This window comes from Volvox carteri (genome assembly GCF_000143455.1).
Source record: "Volvox carteri f. nagariensis unplaced genomic scaffold VOLCAscaffold_99, whole genome shotgun sequence".
In the NCBI taxonomy this organism is placed as follows: Eukaryota; Viridiplantae; Chlorophyta; class Chlorophyceae; order Chlamydomonadales; family Volvocaceae; genus Volvox; species Volvox carteri.
The window spans coordinates 200,885-221,013 of NW_003307642.1; the positions used below are offsets into that span (position 1 = coordinate 200,885).

General features: G+C 58.4%; 2 protein-coding genes across 2 annotated transcripts; one reads left to right on the forward strand and one right to left on the reverse strand.

The window, feature by feature from the left end:
- Positions 1-813: 813 nt before the first annotated feature.
- Positions 814-8,348, reverse strand: VOLCADRAFT_99928 (uncharacterized protein; the record flags this gene model as incomplete). The annotated part of the gene is made up of 12 exons (XM_002958598.1): positions 814-873; positions 2,208-2,519; positions 3,205-3,306; positions 3,583-3,737; positions 4,256-4,482; positions 4,759-5,216; positions 5,521-5,580; positions 5,874-6,349; positions 6,707-6,758; positions 7,019-7,207; positions 7,620-7,679; positions 8,265-8,348. The coding sequence occupies 12 exons, from the start codon at positions 8,346-8,348 to the stop codon at positions 814-816; spliced, it is 2,235 nt and encodes a 744-aa protein (XP_002958644.1).
- Positions 8,349-16,001: 7,653 nt separating this feature from the next.
- On the forward strand, positions 16,002-19,853 carry efg6 (elongation factor Tu-like protein; the record flags this gene model as incomplete). Its single annotated transcript, XM_002958577.1, has 9 exons — positions 16,002-16,151; positions 16,519-16,625; positions 16,898-17,069; positions 17,402-17,500; positions 17,814-17,952; positions 18,219-18,404; positions 18,617-18,747; positions 19,011-19,185; positions 19,519-19,853. Exons 1-9 carry the CDS (start codon positions 16,092-16,094, stop codon positions 19,851-19,853), a joined length of 1,404 nt encoding a protein of 467 aa, XP_002958623.1. The 5' UTR covers positions 16,002-16,091.
- Positions 19,854-20,129: the final 276 nt, after the last annotated feature.

The window sequence follows — 20,129 nt, forward strand, 5'->3', positions numbered from 1 at the left end:
TTAAAAGACCTTGCATGTAAGATTTGCATTGCCGAGCGATGCAGTGAAGCGCATGCACCAGCTGACAGGTGTAGGGGCAGCAGGCAACCAACGTGTGGGCCCGGACATGGGCCCAAGGGACGTACACAAACGCTGCAAAAAATCGCTGCTGAAAGTGCTGCATGCTTTACCAGCAGGAACAGCATACGCCTACACAGCAGGCTACCAGGATCAACATTTAGATCTTCATCAGGGTTCAGGCTTGTAGCTGCATTATCACTGCCATGGAACAAAAGTGGTGTATCCCGGGTTCCTCACCAGCGCTTGGGGTCGCTCACGACTCCGAACAATTGAAACAAATGGTCCGCTGAAACCCCCTCACCCCATTGAACCTCTTCCTAGGACACTACACCCTCCAAAAATATTTCCCGTTTCTATTCGGGATTAAGCGCTTGGATTACACGCGTCTAGCCCGCCCCCACCACTGGATGAAATGCTGGAGACCAACGAGGATTAGGGCGGGAATCTCATTAATGTACGCCAATCGGCTTGTCTCACTATTTATCGTAAGTAAGTATATGCCTAGGGTTTACCTGGACTAATCTTACGAGGGAATAGCGCAAACCGTATATCCAAGTGAAAATCCCAGGACACACGACCCTAGCAGTAGACCCTAGAGAGTCCCGCATGCGCGAGGGGTAAACGTGGCTGTCGTTAAGCATAGGCCGTGGCGGGTTACCATCAACCCTATGCGCGCCTGTGTAGCGAGCTGGGCATGCAGCTCAGGATGCGTCAGTCATGTACAGACCTGCCTTACACAGAACATCCTAAGGGTCACACATGGCCTGCTGATTCAATATACGTCACGATGAAAGCCAAGGTGCGCGTGATGTACTACACATGCATGTGTGTGAGGTACTACACATGCATGTGTGTGAGGTACTACACATGCATAAATCCCTGGCTGGGCCACCTCAACAGCCACGACAGCGAGGAGAATGCGCACCTTCATCATGATGTCACTGTAAAGGCCCTTAACAGGAGCAACTGCAACTGATGCAGATAGCAGTAAAACTCCATCTAAAGTGCGAAATTGGCACGCCGTACGCCTTCGAGCCTCGTGAATCCCGGTCTTAAAACTTGCATAGGGAGTATACGGGGAACTGCCGGAATTATTTCCCGGTGCTCCATGCTCTGTGACAAGAGGGACTTAAAGTAGCCATTTGTAATTCTGTTATCGGGCATTAGCTAAATGGTGTTTAAATCTTCAGATGTATGTAGCGTTTGGGATTTTTCCTGGCTCCGTGGACGCTTGCCCATACTCTACCCCGACGCTGGCCAGATGCCTGTCAAATAGCGCCCAGTACCCAGATGGGGTATCTTCCTCCCGGTTTTGCGTTGTCCTGTACCGGCAGCCAGCCTCTTGCAGTTACGGCACTGGAGATAGCGCACTTGCTCAGTGGTTTGCAGGCGTCCTGTCCTGTCATGAAGTTTGCTACTGCTACTGCGTCTTCCAGCGCCACGTGCCCACGTGGTCCACGTCAACGCTAAGGACCGGTGCACAACCGGTGCAGAAACCTTGGCAAAGCGTGCGCGCCTGCCTGCATGCAATGCTTCCGAAGTGCCATATGGGCCAGCCTGGCGTCCTTCCAATCGCCGATCCACAACGGCAGGCACCATTGAGGCCTCCTCATGAGGTCTACCTACGTCTTTCCCATGACCAACAACGCGGTACTGCGCATGCTTAGCTTGGCACATCGCGAGCCTGGCATGCTACGGAACCAATTGTCTGCAGTGCACGACGTATGCGGAGAGTAACTGACCCATCTTAATACAGTTGGCGATTCAAGTTTAGGCACGGTTGCTGATTCCGCTGCCCTGGCAAGAGCACCAATCCCCGATCAAGAAAGGTGGGAAAGGGCTGGAAAGTCCGGAGCGCGGAGATCGACAACAACTGCCCGTCAGTGTCCGCAGAGGCTCTAGAAACAACGCAGGCAAGCAGCAAAAGGCATCTGTGGCTTTCGCTATCATGTCACTTGCCTAGGTTAGTCACCATGACGCCGAGACGCTAGGGTGCAAAACACCCACATACCAGCATGCTACCGTTCGCAGTGCCCATCCCGTGCTGAAAGACCGGCTACGGCCGGGCGACCCTCCCAAGTCCTGTACTTGCTGTAATGGCATGCGCAAACCCAAGTCCTGTTGGCCAGTAAGCGCTAGCCACCCACCAACGCCGTGGGGTTCAGGCTATCCTGGCAGAAGAAGTTGCGATAGAAGCGCAGCCCCTCAGGGCCGTCATCCCGACACACTACTCCGCGGGCCTCTGCCATGAGCAGGTGCTCAGATGCAATGGCCACCGAGATACCCCCCAGAGCCAGTGCGACGTCACTGGCGCTAACACCCGGACCCAGCGGCGGTGGCGGTGGCACCGCAGTCGCCCCGCAAGCTGGAGGCGCAATGGTGTCGGAGATCGCAGCAGCGGTAGAATCTTGGAGGAGAGGGGAAGACGGCGTCGTGAGCTGGGCTATCTTGGCGCACACCTATGGGAAGGGATGAGGAAGAGGGTGACTACACACATGGCGCAACGGCGATAGGAATAGGTGGCAGCGACATCATGTGACCATGTGTTGCACGAGTGGGTAGTGGAGGGTTCAACCAAGGCGGGACCCTCACCCTACCCAGTGCACAAATTGGTCGGGCGGAAGGGAAGAGGACCGCCAATATAGTCGGGAGAGAGATGTAGGTCATGGGGCAAAGCCAAATGGTCCACGGTGTGGCAAGGGGCTTGCTGGCTTTGGTGATTGCAATTGGCTTTCGCAATAGATTTGCACTCATAGTTGTTAGCATGGCCGCCTGCCCTGCATTACCCTCGTGGGGTCAGGCTGATATCGCGCCTGGTCGATTGGTTAAGACCGTGCGGGGCCAGTGCCGTTGTAGGCATTGACTGCGCTCCCCCAAAACCCTCAGTGCGTCCCACGTGGCAGCGAAGCTGAAAGCCGCCATCCGAAAGCCCCAATGCGAGACACTGAACCAAACCCTAGGCGTAACCCCCCACAGACACACCAACCTCTACCCCTACCCCATCTCCCCCTGTCCAGGGGGAAGCATCGCGGCTTCAGGACCTCCCCCAATCGGTAAGGACATCTTCCTGGGCGCTCAGGCCGGGGCTCGTCTCGTCAGCGTCTGGCTTTCTCTCCCAAGCCATCCCATCCATCACCCGCCCACCTGATCCTCCGAGTGCTGCGGGCCCTGAATCACCAATACCCCGCTGCTCAAGGGCCTCAGCCGGAGGCCCTGTACACCCGCCCGCAAAAACAGCTGGGCAGCCTGCGGAAGGACAGCGCAAAGGGAAGTTCTGGAAAGACGGATGGGAGGCCACCATCAGGAGTGTGTTGGGACTTGGTCGAGGTAACATGCAGGAACGTTAGTGGATGGTCGCGGGCGCCGTCACATTGCCAGTTTCCGACCGGGCACTTTCCGCCGACGAGGCTGAGTTTCTTCTCCTCACACCCTTCCTGGAGCGGCGCCCTAGACGGCACATGGTATGGGTGGCTCCTTGGTCGCCAAAGGCCATGTCCCCATCCTGGCCCAGGCCCCCTGCACCTGGAGGAGGTCATCCGGCGACACCAGTTCCGTGCCACGCGCCCTGTTGAAGAGGCAGTACACGTCCGGCAGGCTCATGAGGCCGCCTACTCGCTGCAAGGGGGTGGCCAGGAAGTCCGCCAGCTGCCGGGACAGCTCGATGTGGTAGCGAGCGCCTGGGGCCGCGCCAAAAGGGGTAAAAGGCTTTGCGAGGTCAGGGGGATAATGAAGCAAGACGTGCCAGCCAGTTTGGACTGCCCTCAGCGGACCCCGAGATGCGGAGGAGATTACGGGAAGATGGGAGACGAGGGTTGGGGCTGGACCATTTCCAGGGCAGATGCGTGGTGGGCTAGGCGGTGTTAATGACGTCTGCAGAGCTCGCGGCTCTCCGCCTGCCAAGACTATACATCCCACACCACATCTTTATTCGAGGACTTGGTGACCACAGTATCCAACTTTCAGACCTTTTTTTATGAAAAGCTATATTATCCATTATTACCCCCCAGCTCGTAGCCCAAACACACGCCTGGACCTGAACCTGAAGTTGCGTTCTCGCCCACCCACATCCTGACGTCCGTCTTCAAGCGGCCATGAACCCCCCCATCATTTCTCACCAGGAGCAAGCCTACAGGACCTGCCAGCCCTAATGACCGCACTTAGGCACGCAATATACACACGTCACACGCACACACACCAGCAGTCTGCCGGGTGACAGGGCTGCTGATGCCCAGGGCGATGAGCTGCTGCTGTGTATCCAGGTCCATCAGAAGGGGGTCCTCGCCGGCCGTTCCCGTCGAACCCGCCGCACCGCCTGTGCTCCCCTCCGCCCCCAGCACTCCACGGAACTTCTCCGCTAGCGCCACCATGGCAGCGGCGCTGGACATGAGCGCGGACAGGTCACGGAACGCCTGCTCCACAGCTCTGCAGGGTGGCAGACCCAACGATGGCGAAAAGCCATGTTGGGGCTATGTTGGGAGTTTTGGTCCCGTTTTCCGAGTCCTGTTCGTGTAAATGCGGATGCGCATTATAGAATGACGCAGTGTGGGGGCAAGTGGTGTGCAAAGACGATCCTCACGGTCTGCGTATGTACATGGACCATGTACATGTTACACGTACTACAAAATAAGGGTCGCATCCAAGTTACACAATGGCATAGGTTAAAGCCCAGCAGATGGTACGGCGACATACAGGGCCCACCTGCCCGATTCCTCGGTCTTCTGCTGCTCGCGCTTCACTATTCCTGCAACACCGATGGTCCGCGCAGGCAGCTGCCCCGCCAAGTCCAGCGATGCGCGTGTCCCAGTGGACGTCGGCAATGCAGCCGACACGGATGGCGACGCCCCGCCCGACCCTGCCAGATCCGGCGCGCTGCCGTATAGATGCGGGTACGGACGAAGCGCCGCGGCGGCCGCCGACTGCGGGCTGTACGGATAGAGGTAAGGACTAGCCTGGCCGCTCGTCGGCGGGCCGGAAGAAGGCAGAATGCCCGGGTAGCGGCTCGTGGTGGGGATGAAGGCGGGCGGCGAGGGCGATGCTGCGCTGCTGGCGCTGGCACCGACTGCTTGCGATGCGGGCGTGGCTGTGGCGGGTGACAAGTCCAGGGGCTCATCCATGCCGGCCTGGTCGCCGAAGGCGAGCAGGTAGTCAATGGCCTCCTGCGAAAGAAAGACAGTGAGCCCACAACCCCCCTAGTTCATGTGTCACCATGACAGTGGAGACTTTAGGGCCCGTGAAGGCGGCTGGACGGCTGCACCGCAGCGAGCCACACACAATGTGTTGCTGTTATTAAAACGCTCGTGTGTTCTCTCTCGCAGGCGCGATTAGCATCCATACCCACCGAAAAACCGCATTTGGGTGCTTCGTGTGTAGTCCACTGTCCTTCAGGTTCCCGGCGTGTCAACCTACCAATCCAGTTCAGACGGACATCCCTTGCGCCCCACCCACACCCTGCTACCCCACCTGCGTCCCCGTGTTCTGGGTGGCCAATAAGGACCTTGCAGCGCGGTTGCGGGGGAAGCCCTGCAGTGCAGCCAGGTGGCAGGCATATCATCAGGTGGAGAAACACCGCTTGTTCTGGGTGGCCAATAAGGACCTTGCAGCGCGGTTGCGGGGGAAGCCCTGCAGTGCAGCCAGGTGGCAGGCATATCATCAGGTGGAGAAACACCGCTTTTGTCCACTGATTTTTCCAAATAAAGTCACGACTTCGCAAAACCACGTAATCTGCGCAGTCCGCGTTTGGGCCATGTCCGAGGTCCGCGTATTTCCTCCGGTACCAAACTCCACCGCCCTCTTCCTCCTCCTAATCGACCCACCATCTCCACCATCTGCTGCAACATCAGGGGGTCCGGCCGAAGCTCCGCTGCGACGCCCTGTGCTGACGACGTCGTCGCCACCCCGACATCCTGCGCACTCGCTGGCCCCGGCCCCATCCCCGGCGGGGACGAAGCCAGGCCACTCTGTGCCCTGACGGGCCCTGCACCCGGACCTGCGGGCGTTCCTTCAGCCGTCAGTGGACCTAGACGGGATTGGAGAGCAGCCCGGAGAGGGGACCAATGGGGGTCCAGCTGCCCGCTGCCAACGCGGGCGGCAACAACGGCGGAGGCGGCGCTGGGGCCGCCAGTGACACTGCCGCTGGGAGTGCCGGCGCACGTTGTTTTGCCCGTGGATGACTCTGCGTCGGCGGCTACGGCCTGTCGGACTTGCTCCTCCAACTGCACTTTGAAGCCGTCGGGCGCCGGTCCGCGACACCGCAGGCCGAGCAGGTCGATACTGGTATGGAAGCCGGAGGCTGCAGCGGGGGTAAGGTGGGGGAAAGACGAATCACGTAAGGAAGGGGAGGGAACCAGTTGCGGAATAAGAACCGCCCTTATGGGAGAGGAGGGGGAAGGACCCGGAGGGGGAGGACCTGAAATACTGCACCATTACGGAGAGAAGGAAAAGGAGGATCAGCGGCAAAGGTGTTGTACTTCAAACCAGGCGGTTCCGAAGCGGAAGGGGATGCAAGGCGCGGGGGCTCAAGGGGGGCTGGTAAAGTCGCTCCGCCTCTCAGCTGCCGCAGCACTCCAAGGCACTGCTAGTCGGAGAGGCGGCGCACACGCTTCTTCCTCTCCGGGCCCGCAGACCTCCCCGCTGTCCGCACACTCACCAGGCACTGGCTGCCGCAGCCGGTCCGTGTAAACTTCCAGCATCAGCCGCACCTGGTGTCGCAGCAAGGGGTTTCCCCCAGGGTGATGTCGGCGCAGCATGTCGTCGACGGTGCGGGGTAATAAGATGCCCCGGTGGGAGAGTTGGACGACGGAGGAACAGGACAAGTCGAATGGCAGCGAGGGTGGGAGGCACGGGAAAGGCCAGTGAGGTTAGAAGGTACATCTGGTCCGGGCCGCGACAACTGTTTCGGCACTATCCGCGCTGCTAGTTGTATTTAAAGAGGGCGCTGGTTGAGCAGCCGTGCGCACACCTTGGCACCCTTGATGCTGTACTGCACTTTCTTGTGGCACGCCACAACGGCGGCCAGCAGCAGCGAGGCGGCACGCACTTTCCCTGGCGCGGCGCTGGAGGCAGCGGGCACTGCAGCGGGTGACGCACCATCGCCAGACCCCTCCAGTACCCAAATGATCCGCCGGTTGGTGAGGATGACGTAACCGTTCTGGCGGAGGGAGGGTACAGCAGCAGCGGCAGCGGGTTTCAAGCGGCGGACTAAGAGGCTAGAGAACCGCGACGCGGCTCTCCCGGGGAAGGCCCGTGGGAACCATCAGGGGACCATCTGGAGAGGGTGCCGCGAAGCCGGCAGCAGCAGCAGCAGCAGCAGCAGCAGCAGTAGCAGGTTGCTGCTTTGGAGGCCCATATAAAAGATGTATTAAGTTACCCCCCATGCTGATTGGTAGGTAGCTCCGGTGCCCACCCTCGTGGGGAGCGGTGTGGGTGAGTGCAGGCTAGATGCCAGCTGGGGCGGCAATCGCCCGACACATAAGCCACAAGCGCCATGCAGGCAGTGAGGGGCCCGACGAACACCAACACCCGTGGACCATGCACCGTCGCCATATGCCGTACACCATTACCCGATAGGCCTCCGCCTGATGCCCCGCCAGACCGCCAACTGGCTGGAATTCCAGATCAACCTATACGTGCGGGTTACCACGGCAGCAGCACGTCACTCACGCTAAAACGCAAGGTGTGTCGCGTTCTAGGCGGGGCTGTGCGTGCAGTATTCAACCCGGTTATGTATACATGTGTGTGTGGTGAGGGTGGGAGATTTGGCCGGCATGTGTCTGTTTTGGACGGGAAACACAGCAGCCGGGGAATTGCGGGCAGGCGCTGGAAAGGTGTACGGAGGCCGGTATGGATCATATACGACAACACAGAACGACACAGGACCCGAATTACATAAAGGAGGCGCCGAGACAAGGGTTGCACAGAACGCAGGCCTTGAAATCAAGGAGGGCGCAGAGGGTCTCAGCACGGGAAGATTGGGGTACCGCCCTGTGTGTGATAATCGGATGCCAGGCAAACAAAAGATCGCTATTCAGGCCATTCACAACAGCTTCGTCATGACGGGAAGTCAACGGCAATCCATGGACAAGCACATTAGCACCACACGTGGATGAAAAATGTGCTTAAAAAGCGGACGGGGTAGGGGCGGGGCGGGACTTGACGTGGCAAAAAGGTGAAGGTAGCACTTCTGTTGTACACAAGAGGCCCCTCACCTTATCCAGCAAGCTGACCTCCACCTCCCCCTGCTGCAGGACGGGTCTCCCACTGGGAGTCAGTTGCGCGGCAGTAAGAATCATGTTCGCTGGCTTCTCGTTCAGACGCGGGCAATGATGCCGGGCAGTCGGCCAGGCATGCTACGCATCTTACGATCCTGGCCAGACCAAGTCCATCTCCGTAACGTGTATACAATCCTGCCTCAGAAATACTAACAGCGATAAAGGTTGCTGTTGGAGCCTCGGTTGACGTTCTCATGTGTAAGCCATGGGGCTTGGACAACACACCTGAGCAGTCCTATAAACATGATAATGCATATAATGCGCTTCGCTCGTATGGAATCATTGGAAATATCTTCAAAAGTACGGCAAAGAGCGAAGAAAAACGGCAACCGCAAACCGGTGTTTTGTGATCGCTGATTAATGCTAAGGGCCGATTGGGGTCAGGTGATTGGCGCTGCTAATTGGTTAGCGTTGGAAATTATTATCAATCTGCGATTACAACTTTTTGCTGGTGGTAGACCGCCCTGGCGTTTACGTCACTCGCCGAAGTTACACTGCTAACGGGACCGTGTTGAGCGCTCAAAGCTGGAAACTCAGTACAATAATGGACTCGCTTTTGCAATCGCCTGCTCTCCAGGTTCGTGAGGAGGGTTTCGCTGCACGGCCCAACGGGTTGCGATTGCCTGCGTTTCCACAGACCGGGAAGCGCACCGACAGGCAACGCGATGGCTAAGGTAGCTTGCATTATTCCCTGATGTAACTGAACCCAGGCGCACACGGTCCTTGCGCTGGCGGGACTCACAAGCGCATACGTAGCTGTAGCGCGCCCCACGCTCTCCCGCCGTAAGGGCGAGGCTCGCTCTAGCCCTCCCGCCACACTGTACGAGGCCGGCACCAGCCCTGCGCTCTCCGCCACCGCCATGGCTGCCTTTCGTGCCGTACTGGCGGTCTACATATTTGGTATGGGTCTGGTACAAATGTTAAGGCTGGGTCCGTACGTCTTCAAATTCTACACGATTTGGAACTGGTGGCTGCTGGGGCTGTACTTTGCGTTGGCGGCGCTCGCATCGGCGTTGTGTGCCCGCAAGGAGGCGGCGGAAGAATCCGCAACACGAGCACCTGCAGGACCTGTCGAGGCAGATCCAGCCTCATCCGGGCGCGATACTGGCACACAGCCGCAGGCGGGTGGCCAGCTGCATTGCACCAGCGAGTGGGAAGTGGCCCGGGCGCCGCAGCCGCAGCCGCCGGCAGAGCTGCTGCGCGCGACGCCTCTTTCGCGCGCCTGTCATGCGCTGTTTCTGGTGAACTCGTCCACGGTCATCATCGTGGATGCGGTGTGCTGGGGTGTGCTATATCCCATGCTCTCCCGGGGCCCACAAACCCCGGAGATCGAGCGCATCATACGGTGAGGGCTCTGCAGCTCACCATGGGTTGCGACGCAATGCGGAGCACAATGCGGTGTCAGGGAGGGCAAGATGCCGGGCGTAGCGAGGTAGGGGTTGGGGTACCCCCGGGACCCCGCGCCGGGCTGCAGAAAATGGCACGTGGGAATGGCCGTGGGCCGGGCTCGGGGATGTAGCGTAAATCGCTGAGTGCAGGGCCGAAAAACTCTATGCCTGTACGGATGTACAGGAATTGGGGAAATGCTGGTTAAGAGGGCCGGTGGCTGGTACATGGCTTTGCGGAGGGAACGCTGCATGATGCTGAGGCGTGTCTCGAAGAGGAGGGGCAATGTGTGTGCGTGTGTGTGTGCGTGTGTGTGTGTGCGTGTGTGTGTGTGCGTGTGTGTGTGTGCGTGTGTGCGTGTGCGTGTGTGTGTGCGTGTGCATGTGTGCATGTGTGTGTGTGCGAAACGCACAATATTGGACCGGCTTAATTGAGTCGCTGAACTGAATCGCCTCCTCGACCACATCCGGGCTGGGCGTCCTCGCCTGGACTCTCCTCAACCCCACGCCGCAGGCGCCTGCTGCTGACATTCACTTCCTACAACCAGCATGGCCTGAACGCGGTGTACATCTTCTCCGACCTGTTTCTCAACCGGCACCGCCTGGCCTTCCACGCCGTGGGCCCACTGGGGCTGTGGTCGCTGCTGTTCTCCATCTGGGCGCATGCCTGGCACGCCAAGACCGGAAAGTGAGTGTGGCCCGCCGTACAACAGCTGGTTGAGAGGCGCCAGGCAGCGGATAGGGCCCCTGCACCTTGACTTGAAGGATTGCGCCTCTGAGCCGACCTGAGCACTGCGTACGCGGCAATTAGCGATATGCTGCCTAGTTGGGTTGGATCGCCTCCAGGAACGCAAAGAATGTAGTAGTAGGTACAGGTCAACTCACGTCCGACCGTCAGGAAATGGCACGGCATGGTCCTGACTTGGGCATGGCACGATGGGAGCGGGAGCTGTGGTGACGCACCGTTGCTCTCACCTTCTTGCCTGATGCCCCGATGCAAGCGGGAGCTCATGGGGGGGGCGGGGGAGGCAGGACCTACCTCGACTACAATACACGGGGCAGTCGGGGAGGGGGGTTAAGGCACTCGTGTTGGTATGTAGTTGACCGGTCTGTTGACTGCGCTGTTGACTGCTCTGTTGACCGTCCTGTTGACTGCTCTGTTGACCGGTCTGTTGACTGCTCTGTTGACCGTCCTGTTGACTGCTCTGTTGACCGGTCTGTTGACTGCTCTGTTGACCATCCTGTTGACTGCTCTGTTGACCGTTTTGTTGACTGCTCTGTTGACCGTTTTGTTGACTGCTCTGTTGACCGGTCTGTTGACTGCTCTGTTGGTTGCTCTGTTGACTGCTCCGTTGACTGCTCTGTTGCCGCGCAACCTTGCACGAAGCTTGGCCCATTCCTAGCGTGCGTTGCACCTGCGTTGCATGCGGCGTTCTTGCTCCATCCCGCCGACGGCGTATGTTTTGCAGGTGGCTATACCCGTTCCTAGATACGTCCAAGCCATGGGCGCCCATGGCGTACTTTGGGCTGTACGTCGTACATTGGCTGGCCTTCGGGACCGTGGCGTTGCTGTACCAACTTAAGGGGGCTTTGTATGGCAAGGCGCAGCGGAGGACTTCACCCAGATTGGGTGGGAAGGACAAGGAGGAGTGAGAGCAGGGGCCCACGGCGGCGGCCGGAGTCGGACGGATCTGGTTGCGGCAAGTATGAATGCTCGTTTGCGGGGGACCCCCCCACTGGACTAGGCCAACGTATTCGAATGTTAACAGACGCAATCAAGCCTTTTATGGAAGGCAAGCAAACTCGAACTCCAGATTCGTGTCAACTGCCAAGCAGTTTTGAGGATATGGGACTAGGGATGGGGAATTGATTGACGGTATAGCAGCTGGCCACAGAGGAGCTTTGGGCACAGGACAGATAGACGTAGGGGACGAATGTTCGTATGGAACTGTGTTATATTTTAACTCTGTGCGAGATGGTTATGCAGTTGCAGGCAGCCATGGTTGCTATCCCTATTCCGCTGCTAAGGGGTTGGCTCAATTATATGGGGTTGCGGCAATACGAACGTATAGGGCAATCTGTTGCGGTGGTGAGCGGTTGCGACAGTTGGTAAAGAGGACATGGGGAGCAAACTAAGTCTTAATCCATGGACGATTATTCCATGTTATTTCCCAAAAAATTTGCCATTTGACTCGACGCGGCGTTTCTTGGTGAGCAAAAATGTAAGCCACCTGAAGCACAGAGAAAACATTTCGACAGTTGCAGTGCCTTTGATCATTTGCATCATTATTTATATTAAAGAGGCCAAATGTCAGTTGCCTATAGGTTCTCCATGGCGGAGTTGGAGCGGTGGGCTGTCGTGGAGTTGGCCTGAGCGATACCAAAAGAAGACATCCACGATGATCGGATGAAGGCTATTAAGTAGCACTCACACATAAAAAGGCACTCATCGACACTCACATACAATTTTTTACATATCCTGGGAGCACAACGACTCGCTTCCACAAACCTGTCCCAAAGCAGATTGGCGCACTTCCGCTGGCAACATAATTTGCTTGTAAGTGCTATAGTGTTCTTTTACACCATCTGTGGTGATCTTTTAACTTTTACCCCTCGCACCAATCCATGGGCTCAGCCAATAACGGCATAACTCGGGCTTTTCAGCTCATATGCACATGGTAGATTCGTTATTTGGCCGACTGGAATTTCGCAGCTTGAGTCACATACTGGGGACCGGCCGTCTTGTGTCGTCCTGTAGCAAAGGGATCCTTGCGCATATTATGACCTGTCTCTTGCGATTTGGAAAATGAATACGAGTGGAGGCTGCGAAACATATGGGCCCTCGCTCTTGCATCGTGGCACCTCATCGCGGATTCGCGGAACCCCCGCTAGGGCTGACAGCACTCACTCGTTCATGTTGTAGGGGTGTTTTCTCTGACACTGAAATGGCCTTGATTTCTCTTCAGTCTTCACACTTCTGAAGTTTTTAGATGGTAACAAGGTGGGTATTGTTGTTCAGTCCTTACGAAGGGCAGGGGCATGCAACTACAACTTCACAGGTATTGGAAATTTGCAATAGTTATTGTAATGTAACTTTCTTTTATTGAGCTGCAGGTGCACAAAGTTTACAACCTCTGGTCCCTCTCGTTCGCGTATGGCAGCTCTTAGCGTTCAAGGTGCAAGACAAAGAACGCACACAAGGAGACAAAGAAATCAACGATTATTACAATAGCATCTATAATCTCTCTCTGTTAGCTTCTTCGGCATAAACACACGTTCCGGCAGTTCCACATCCCCCCCGAAAGGCGGCCATGTCGCACCACCACGGCAAGCATGGCAAGGGAATGCACCACACCTCGGGCCACAGCCACGATACCCATGGATGGGTGGAGGGTATCACTAGCCTCAAGGTACGCAGGGCGCGCTGTTAAGGGTCCCAAAGCGGCGCTGGACTACTGCGCTGTTAAGCACCTGCCCTTCCGCGGGCATGGATGATGGGAATCAGCTTCATGGCCGAAACCGCTAACAGCCACTGCCTCCGGGCAGGCTGTCTGCGCGTGCTGTAATCTCGCCTCGTCGTGTCGGCCTTCCTCCAAAGCCTGGCTGCCGCCAGGGCTCAACGTATCTTTCTTGTCCTTCCTAGCTGGCTTGCAGGCCGTCGGTCGTAAAGGTTGCTCTTGTTACCAGCGTACCGTACATCTCATACTGCCCAATGCGTGTGGCACGGCGTGTTCTGTGCATTACGGCGGCTGCAGTGGCGTGGTGAAGGCCCTTTTATGCCATTATGTGTTGCGATGTGTGTCTACAGGCCGATGACCGGGCTGTAGAGCTGCTGGCGGAGGAACCCGAGCGGTTGCCAGGCGCCATGACCGGCAAGGCCTCCGCAGCAGCCGCAGCTGCGGCCGCGGCGGCTGCCGGCCAGCGGACACCCGCATCGGATGGCGGCCCTGCAGACGCAGACGCAGGCGCGAGCAAGGCAAGCCCCGGGTTTTTTTCCTGGCTGCACCGAGGCACCTTTTTGAAGCCTTTTACAGGGGGCCACGTTTCTGGAAGTGTAGAGGACAGGGATGTCATTTTGGAGGTTATGAGTCAGGACGGGCGGTTAGATCTTCTGTACTGCGGAGTGAATCAGTGCGGATAATGGAGGAAGTTGGGGTGGGAGGTCGGGTCGTTCGGGGGCAGCGCACCTAGGCAAGTTACGGACAGGGGCTTGTGTATCGAAATCTATCCATCCTAAACGCGATGATTAGCGCGGTGAGCTCTCAATCGGTGAGCTCTCAATCTGCATGGCAACACCAGTCAGGGGGACCTATGCACGTGGCCTTCACATGCTCCGGAGGGCTACCACCTGGCGCGATGACTCGACTCATGTCATAGCTCATGGATGATGTAAGGGGTTTCAGAGCGGCTAGCCTTGGCTTTGAGAAGCTATGGTTGGGGGACGTATGCACTCACCTCGCCGCGTTTTCTCCCACCCACTCCTCCTCACCCCGGTTAGGCTGGTCCCGCGGACGGCGCCACGGCCGCTCCCGGCCCTGCTCCTGGCGTGGTGTCGGTGACCCGACCCGAGGACTTTGAGGCGGTACTGCAGCACGCGCTGGAGGTCATGGCTGCAGAGGTGAGGCGTCCCGGATGCGGTGGTCTAAAGACTCAGGAGTGACCTGAATGTGCGCAGGAATGGGACTCAGACTACAATCTTGTAGTGGACACAGCGGGTTGGAGATAGTAAGTAGGGAGGCTGAGGGGGCTATGGGGGCCATTATGCTTGGAAGAAGGTATGCGGTCTCGCGTGGGTAGGTTGGCATCCGAAGGCGCTGGTTCCAGGTAGGCATGGGCCGTAAGGGGTCCGTGGAGGGTTGCCGGTGAGGAGGGCGAGTCGACTTTGGAGTGCATCAGCACCGGGAAGGCTCACGGGAAGAGCAGACGAGGACGCGAGCTCTCACCTTCACGTCCGCGCCGGGCTAAGCTCGTTTGCCCGGTTGGCGAGCCCTAGTTGCGAAAGGCCGTGCTGTGATCCCGGCCTACACATATCGTTTTTGCAAAAGATATCCTCAGACGGCAGCCATGCCTGTCCACCCGCCGTGGGCCATCGATGCAACTTCGCAATTCGATATACCAGATAAACACGTATGTACACGACTATGGCGCGACCCTGGGAGGCCTGCCGCTTCCTTGCCAACCGTTGGTCAGCAGCAGCTGCAGCAGTCGTGGTTGGACCCCAGCGACGGCAGTGACGGCCGTGGTGCCTCGCCGCCGGTCGCTGTTCCCGGCAGGAGTGAGTGACCTGCGTTATCGCATACCATGAGTGACCGGAGGGCGCCCTGCCCCTGTGCTGTTGCCGCTTCTTCCTTTGCCCACTTGCGCAGATTGAGGCTGTGGGGGAGATGGTCCTGGACGTGGGCGCGCCGCTGGGTTGGGGCCCCGTGGGGCTTACGGTGGGGCAGATGGAGACATGCCTGGAGCGCATCCGAGCGGTAGTCAACCCGCTTCAGGTGGGAAAGGGCCCTCAGACGGTTGGAAAGGGCAGCCGGTAGGGGTCTGAAACGTTCCCAGGTTCACGGGGAATCTTCTGTGTGTGTTTTAATTAATCTAAGCCGCGATACGAGAGCAGGCCGCGGTCTGTGTGTGTGCGTGTGTTGGGGATGGGGTGTTATAATAAAGCCCCTCAGGGCTCAGGACGAGGACTTGTACCGAGGCCCAGGCCCAACACAGAGCTGACTATACCAGTTTTGAGCGGCAACATGGCATGCCAATGGCTGCTGCTGCTGTGTCCGCTGTTTAGCAGCTATTTGCTTTACATATTGCATGCCCTGGCGCCCTGGTACCCCGGTATTGGGGCCCCTCTTGTTGCCCCCGCTGCCAAGCACAGGTGGATGCGACGGTGGTGCAGCAGCGCACGGCGCAACTGCAGACAGCCGGCGGACCAGGTGCGAGTTGAAGGTTATACGGGGCCGTGAGGGCGTCAGAGGGAAGACGGGCGTCAGGGGAGAGGTTCCGGATCCGACAGCGGCATCCTTTGCAGGCTGCTGTGAAGCGGCGTTGCCGGAGCGCTGTCCACATGTTGCTGCGCTGTCGGGCGGCCAAACTAATGCATAAGCTTCAATGTAATATCCACAGTATCTAATGGCCTGCTCGCTCGAGGGAGGGCATGTGCTCCGATTGACAAACCGCAGGCCGCGTTCTCGATTTGCCGGCCGGTACCTGCCTCGCCTGCCTTTTCCCCTCTACCACTCTGCCTCTCCTCTGTCCCTTTTCCCTCTCGCGCTCCGCAGTTGACAGCATCACCGCGGACGTGCTGTTGCGACGGCGGCCCGGCTCGCGGGGCCCTCTGGAGGTCCGCGTGGCGGTCATCGGCAATGTGGACAGCGGCAAGTCCACCATGGTGGGAGTGCTCACTCGCTCCATACTGGACGATGGACGTGGGCTGGCCAGATCTAAGGTGGGTGCGGGGCTGAGGGGCTAGAGAGCAGTGGAGTGGGGACAGGATGGTGCACTGCTGGGGGGCTGTGCTGTGTGGGTTGATAGGCACGGTGCGTGTGGATGGCGGGGATAGCGCACTCGTGATGTGGGAGTGTGTAGGGATTGAAAGTATGTGTAGATGTGCCGTAATTGCACCATACAGATTTCAAAGGCTTTTTGCTCCATCAGCTGCCCGGCTCACAGGTCGCGCAGCTGGATGGCATCGTTATTCCTGCCTGGTTGGTGGTGTTGGTGTTGGTGTTGCCGCCTCAGTGGAATATGTAAGTCTTCAACTGCCACCCACCTCGTCCTCTTTGGCCATCCCCCCCACTCCCACCCCCCATCAGGTGTTTAAGCACCACCACGAGGAGACCACGGGCCGCACCTCTTCCATCGGGCAGCACACCCTCTGTCTGGACAGCAGGGGTGGCATCCTCAACGACAACATGTTCCGGTGCGTCGCGGGATGAACATGTAACCAGCGCGTACACACCCTTGGGTTGTCCCCGACATCCTTCTAGGCGACATTGCAGCTGCTGCTTCCATCTGCTCGTGTTCGGAGGGATACCAGGGCTGAGCAAGAATCCGCCACCATACCTTACGTAGATAGGCATGGTCCCTGGAAGGGCACCGTTGGCCTCTCCTTTTCCGCTTCTCAGATGCTCACACCAACATCTCGGTGCTGGGCACCCCCGCCGCCGGTACCTTGTTAACCAACCTTTCCAGGACCCAGACCTGCGCCGAGTACATCGCGCGGGCCAGCAAGGTGATCACGCTGGTGGACCTGGCAGGACACGAAAAATACTTCCGTACAACAGCGTACGGACTCACAGGTCACCTGCCGGACTACGCGTGCCTTATCGTTGGCGCGAACATGGGTGTCGTGGGGATGTGCAAGGTGAATGGGCTGCGGCTGTGGGAGGGAGAAATGCACAGGATTGCAGCAGCGATGGTGCGCTAACACAAGGCAATGAAGCCCTCGCTAGCACATGCACCGGCGGGTATGCATCCTGACGATGTCCGTTCTGAAAGTAGGAGGCCTTGCGGCTTGACATGGTCTGGCCTGCTGAGCCTTGTAACTCTTGCAATTTTAGTCACAATACACTCCTATATTGTCTTGCTGCCTTTTCTTCGAGCCCTCCTTGTACTCCCCCTCAGTGGTTCGTCTTTCCCCCCCTCAGTACTAAGTGGAGGTCTTGACTGCCCTGAACCCTTCTTCCTGGAGCACAGGAGCACCTGGGTGTAGCGCTGGCGCTGAAGGTTCCGGTGTTCTTTGTGGTAACTAAGGTGGACATTGCTCCGGAGCATATCCTCAAGCAGACTGTGCAGGTGCGCTCAGTCGCGTGAGGGTGGGGTGCGCCGGCGTCAGGCAAGAGCAGCGACGGTTGCATCACACGCCATTCGGAGTTGAGAGCGGAGGTGTTACAACAGCTAACAAAGCCATTGCATATGGCTTCGTTAGCTGTTGTTGTGAATAGCTTAGAAGTCCCCTAAAGGGGAAGAAGGGGTTCTTCAACACGCCCTGGCTGTCCTAGTGTCCATCCGGATGCGGAATCCCCGGGAACCTCTGGTCATTCTTTCCCGCCCCAGCCGCTCACTCGTGCACCCCATGCGCTGCTGTGGGGCTGACCTGCACCCTCAGAACCTGGCCTCCATCCTGAAGAAGCCCGGGGTCAAGAAGAAGCCTTTCCTGGTCCGCAATCAGGAGGATGTGCTGCTGTGTGCTCGCAACATGAACACAGACTCGCTGGCGCCCATCTTCTTGACCTCGGCTGTCACAGGTATGGTGAGGAGGGGATGTGCCAGTGCACATTGATGGGAAGTTGAAGCTTGGCGGGATTACTAAGACCTGCCGGAGGGCGCATGATAAGCTCCGCAGCTACAACTGCCGCCATGTGCGATCAGCAGTAGCAGCTTGTTGAGGCACGCGAGCCTGTTCCACGCATGTGAAGGTCTATAGCTGTATGGCCGGTGGCAGTGCCCCGGTTATCCCGGATTGGCCCCCGCCGATGTCTCCAAACTCCACTGACGTCCTCCTGGTCCGCAGGCAAGGGCCTGGACCTGGTCCGCATGTTCTACAACCTGCTGCCGCAGCGACATCGCTGGGTTGACAAGCAGCGCGAGCTGGCAGAGTTCGTTATTGACGAAACCTTCCTCGTGCCGGGCGTGGGTACCGTTGTTGCGGGTACCGTCAAGCGCGGGGTTATCACGGCCAATACCGTCCTGCTGCTGGGTGAGTGCAGCTGCTGGGAGGGTTGGAGGGGACGTGTTCGGGATGCGCACGGGAAAATATGGGGCCAGGGCGGCAGAGGCCTGGATTCTTACCTGCGAATAAGGAAGCCGGTAGTCCTTAAAAGCATGGTTGAAGCGGGACTGTCCATTCGGCTTTCCCATCAAACTACACGATTATCGTTCCGAACAAGCACTTTCGCGACCCCCTGGCAGGCCCCGATATTGGCGACGGCAGCTTCAAGTCGGCCGCCATCAAGTCCATCCACTTCAAGCGCTTGCCTGTGGCGACTGTGGTGGCGGGACAGACCGCGGCGCTTGCCCTGAAGAAGACAAAGCGCCACCAGGTACCCACTGAATAGTGGCCTCTGTATCAAACCAGTGCCGCCTGCTTGATATGCGATCAGTATTTGCTTACAGGTAACGGGGACAGGATGGTGGCCAAGTGACAGCGCGTTCCACGCTAATCCATTGAGCGGTCTGGCAATCCAGGCTTGGTTTGATGGCCAAGCTCTCCCTCCCTCCTCTGTACCACCTGACCTGATGGGTGTCTCCACACCGCTAACCCGCACCTGCCGTCGTCCCGGTGGCGTTGCGCTCTCGCCTGCAGGTCCGCAAAGGTATGGTCCTGGTGGATGAGCGGCTCAAGCCCGCCGCAAGCTGGGAGTTCGACGCGGATATCGCCATCCTCACCCACTCCACCACCATCCAGCCGCGCTACCAGGCCGTCATCCATTGCGAGATCATCCGCCAGGCGGCTCGCGTGGTGGCAATGGACCGGGAACGTAGGTTGGGCCAGGATAGGCGTTCCTGGGGGCCTCTACCAGTAAAGATCAACCTCGGTTACCCTCGTCCTCTGAGGGCATTGGGGGAGACTATCCGACTTTCAGTAAAAACTTGTGGTGTCCCAGGAGCTCTGGCGGAGGAACGGTGTGGACAAAACGTTGTGATGGCGAGCACTGCACCAGGATGCACAAGTTCGCCACAGATGCCACCGTCGTCCAAGGCACCAGCTTAATAATCTTGTTCTGCGCATGGCACCTCCCCACGTCTTTGCATTTGGAAATTCGTCTGTCGGCCTCACTTACCCCCCTCTCACTCCCTCCGGCCCCATGCAGGCCTGCGCTCCGGTGATCGTGCCTGCGTGCGCTTCCGCTTCATCCAGCGCCCCGAGTACGTTACCACGGGCACTCGCTTCGTGTTCCGCGAGGGCCGTACCAAGGGTATCGGCATCGTGGTGGGCACTGAGCACCAGCCCGCCGACCGCACCCAGGCAGCGGCTGCAGACGGAGTCGCCAACAGGCCAGACGGTCTGGAGGCAGACCGCGAGCGGGAGCGCGCCCTGGCCGAAACAGGCGGTCCTGCACCACCGGCGGCTGCACCTTCGGGCGGCAGCGGTGGTAATGAGGCAGCTGCAACCCCTGCTGCTCCAGCAGTCGCGGTTCACGGCTGATATAGCTCTAGAAATAACCGGGCAAGTCGCCTTGGTCGTGTCGCATGCTGGAACGGTGGGAATTTGGGGATGGAGGCTCCCACGCGTTGTTGGTAAAGCTTAGCTTTTTTTAAGAGAAGATAACTACTCGCACTATACCTGTTAGGCGCCGCGCACTAGACGTCCACGGTCCTGCGGGTCTTTAGATTTGGAGGAAACCTGTTTGCTTAGCGGCACATCAGTCTGACCTGACTTTTAAACGGTGCCTGCGATGTGTGCATACGAGCAGTTTGCCCG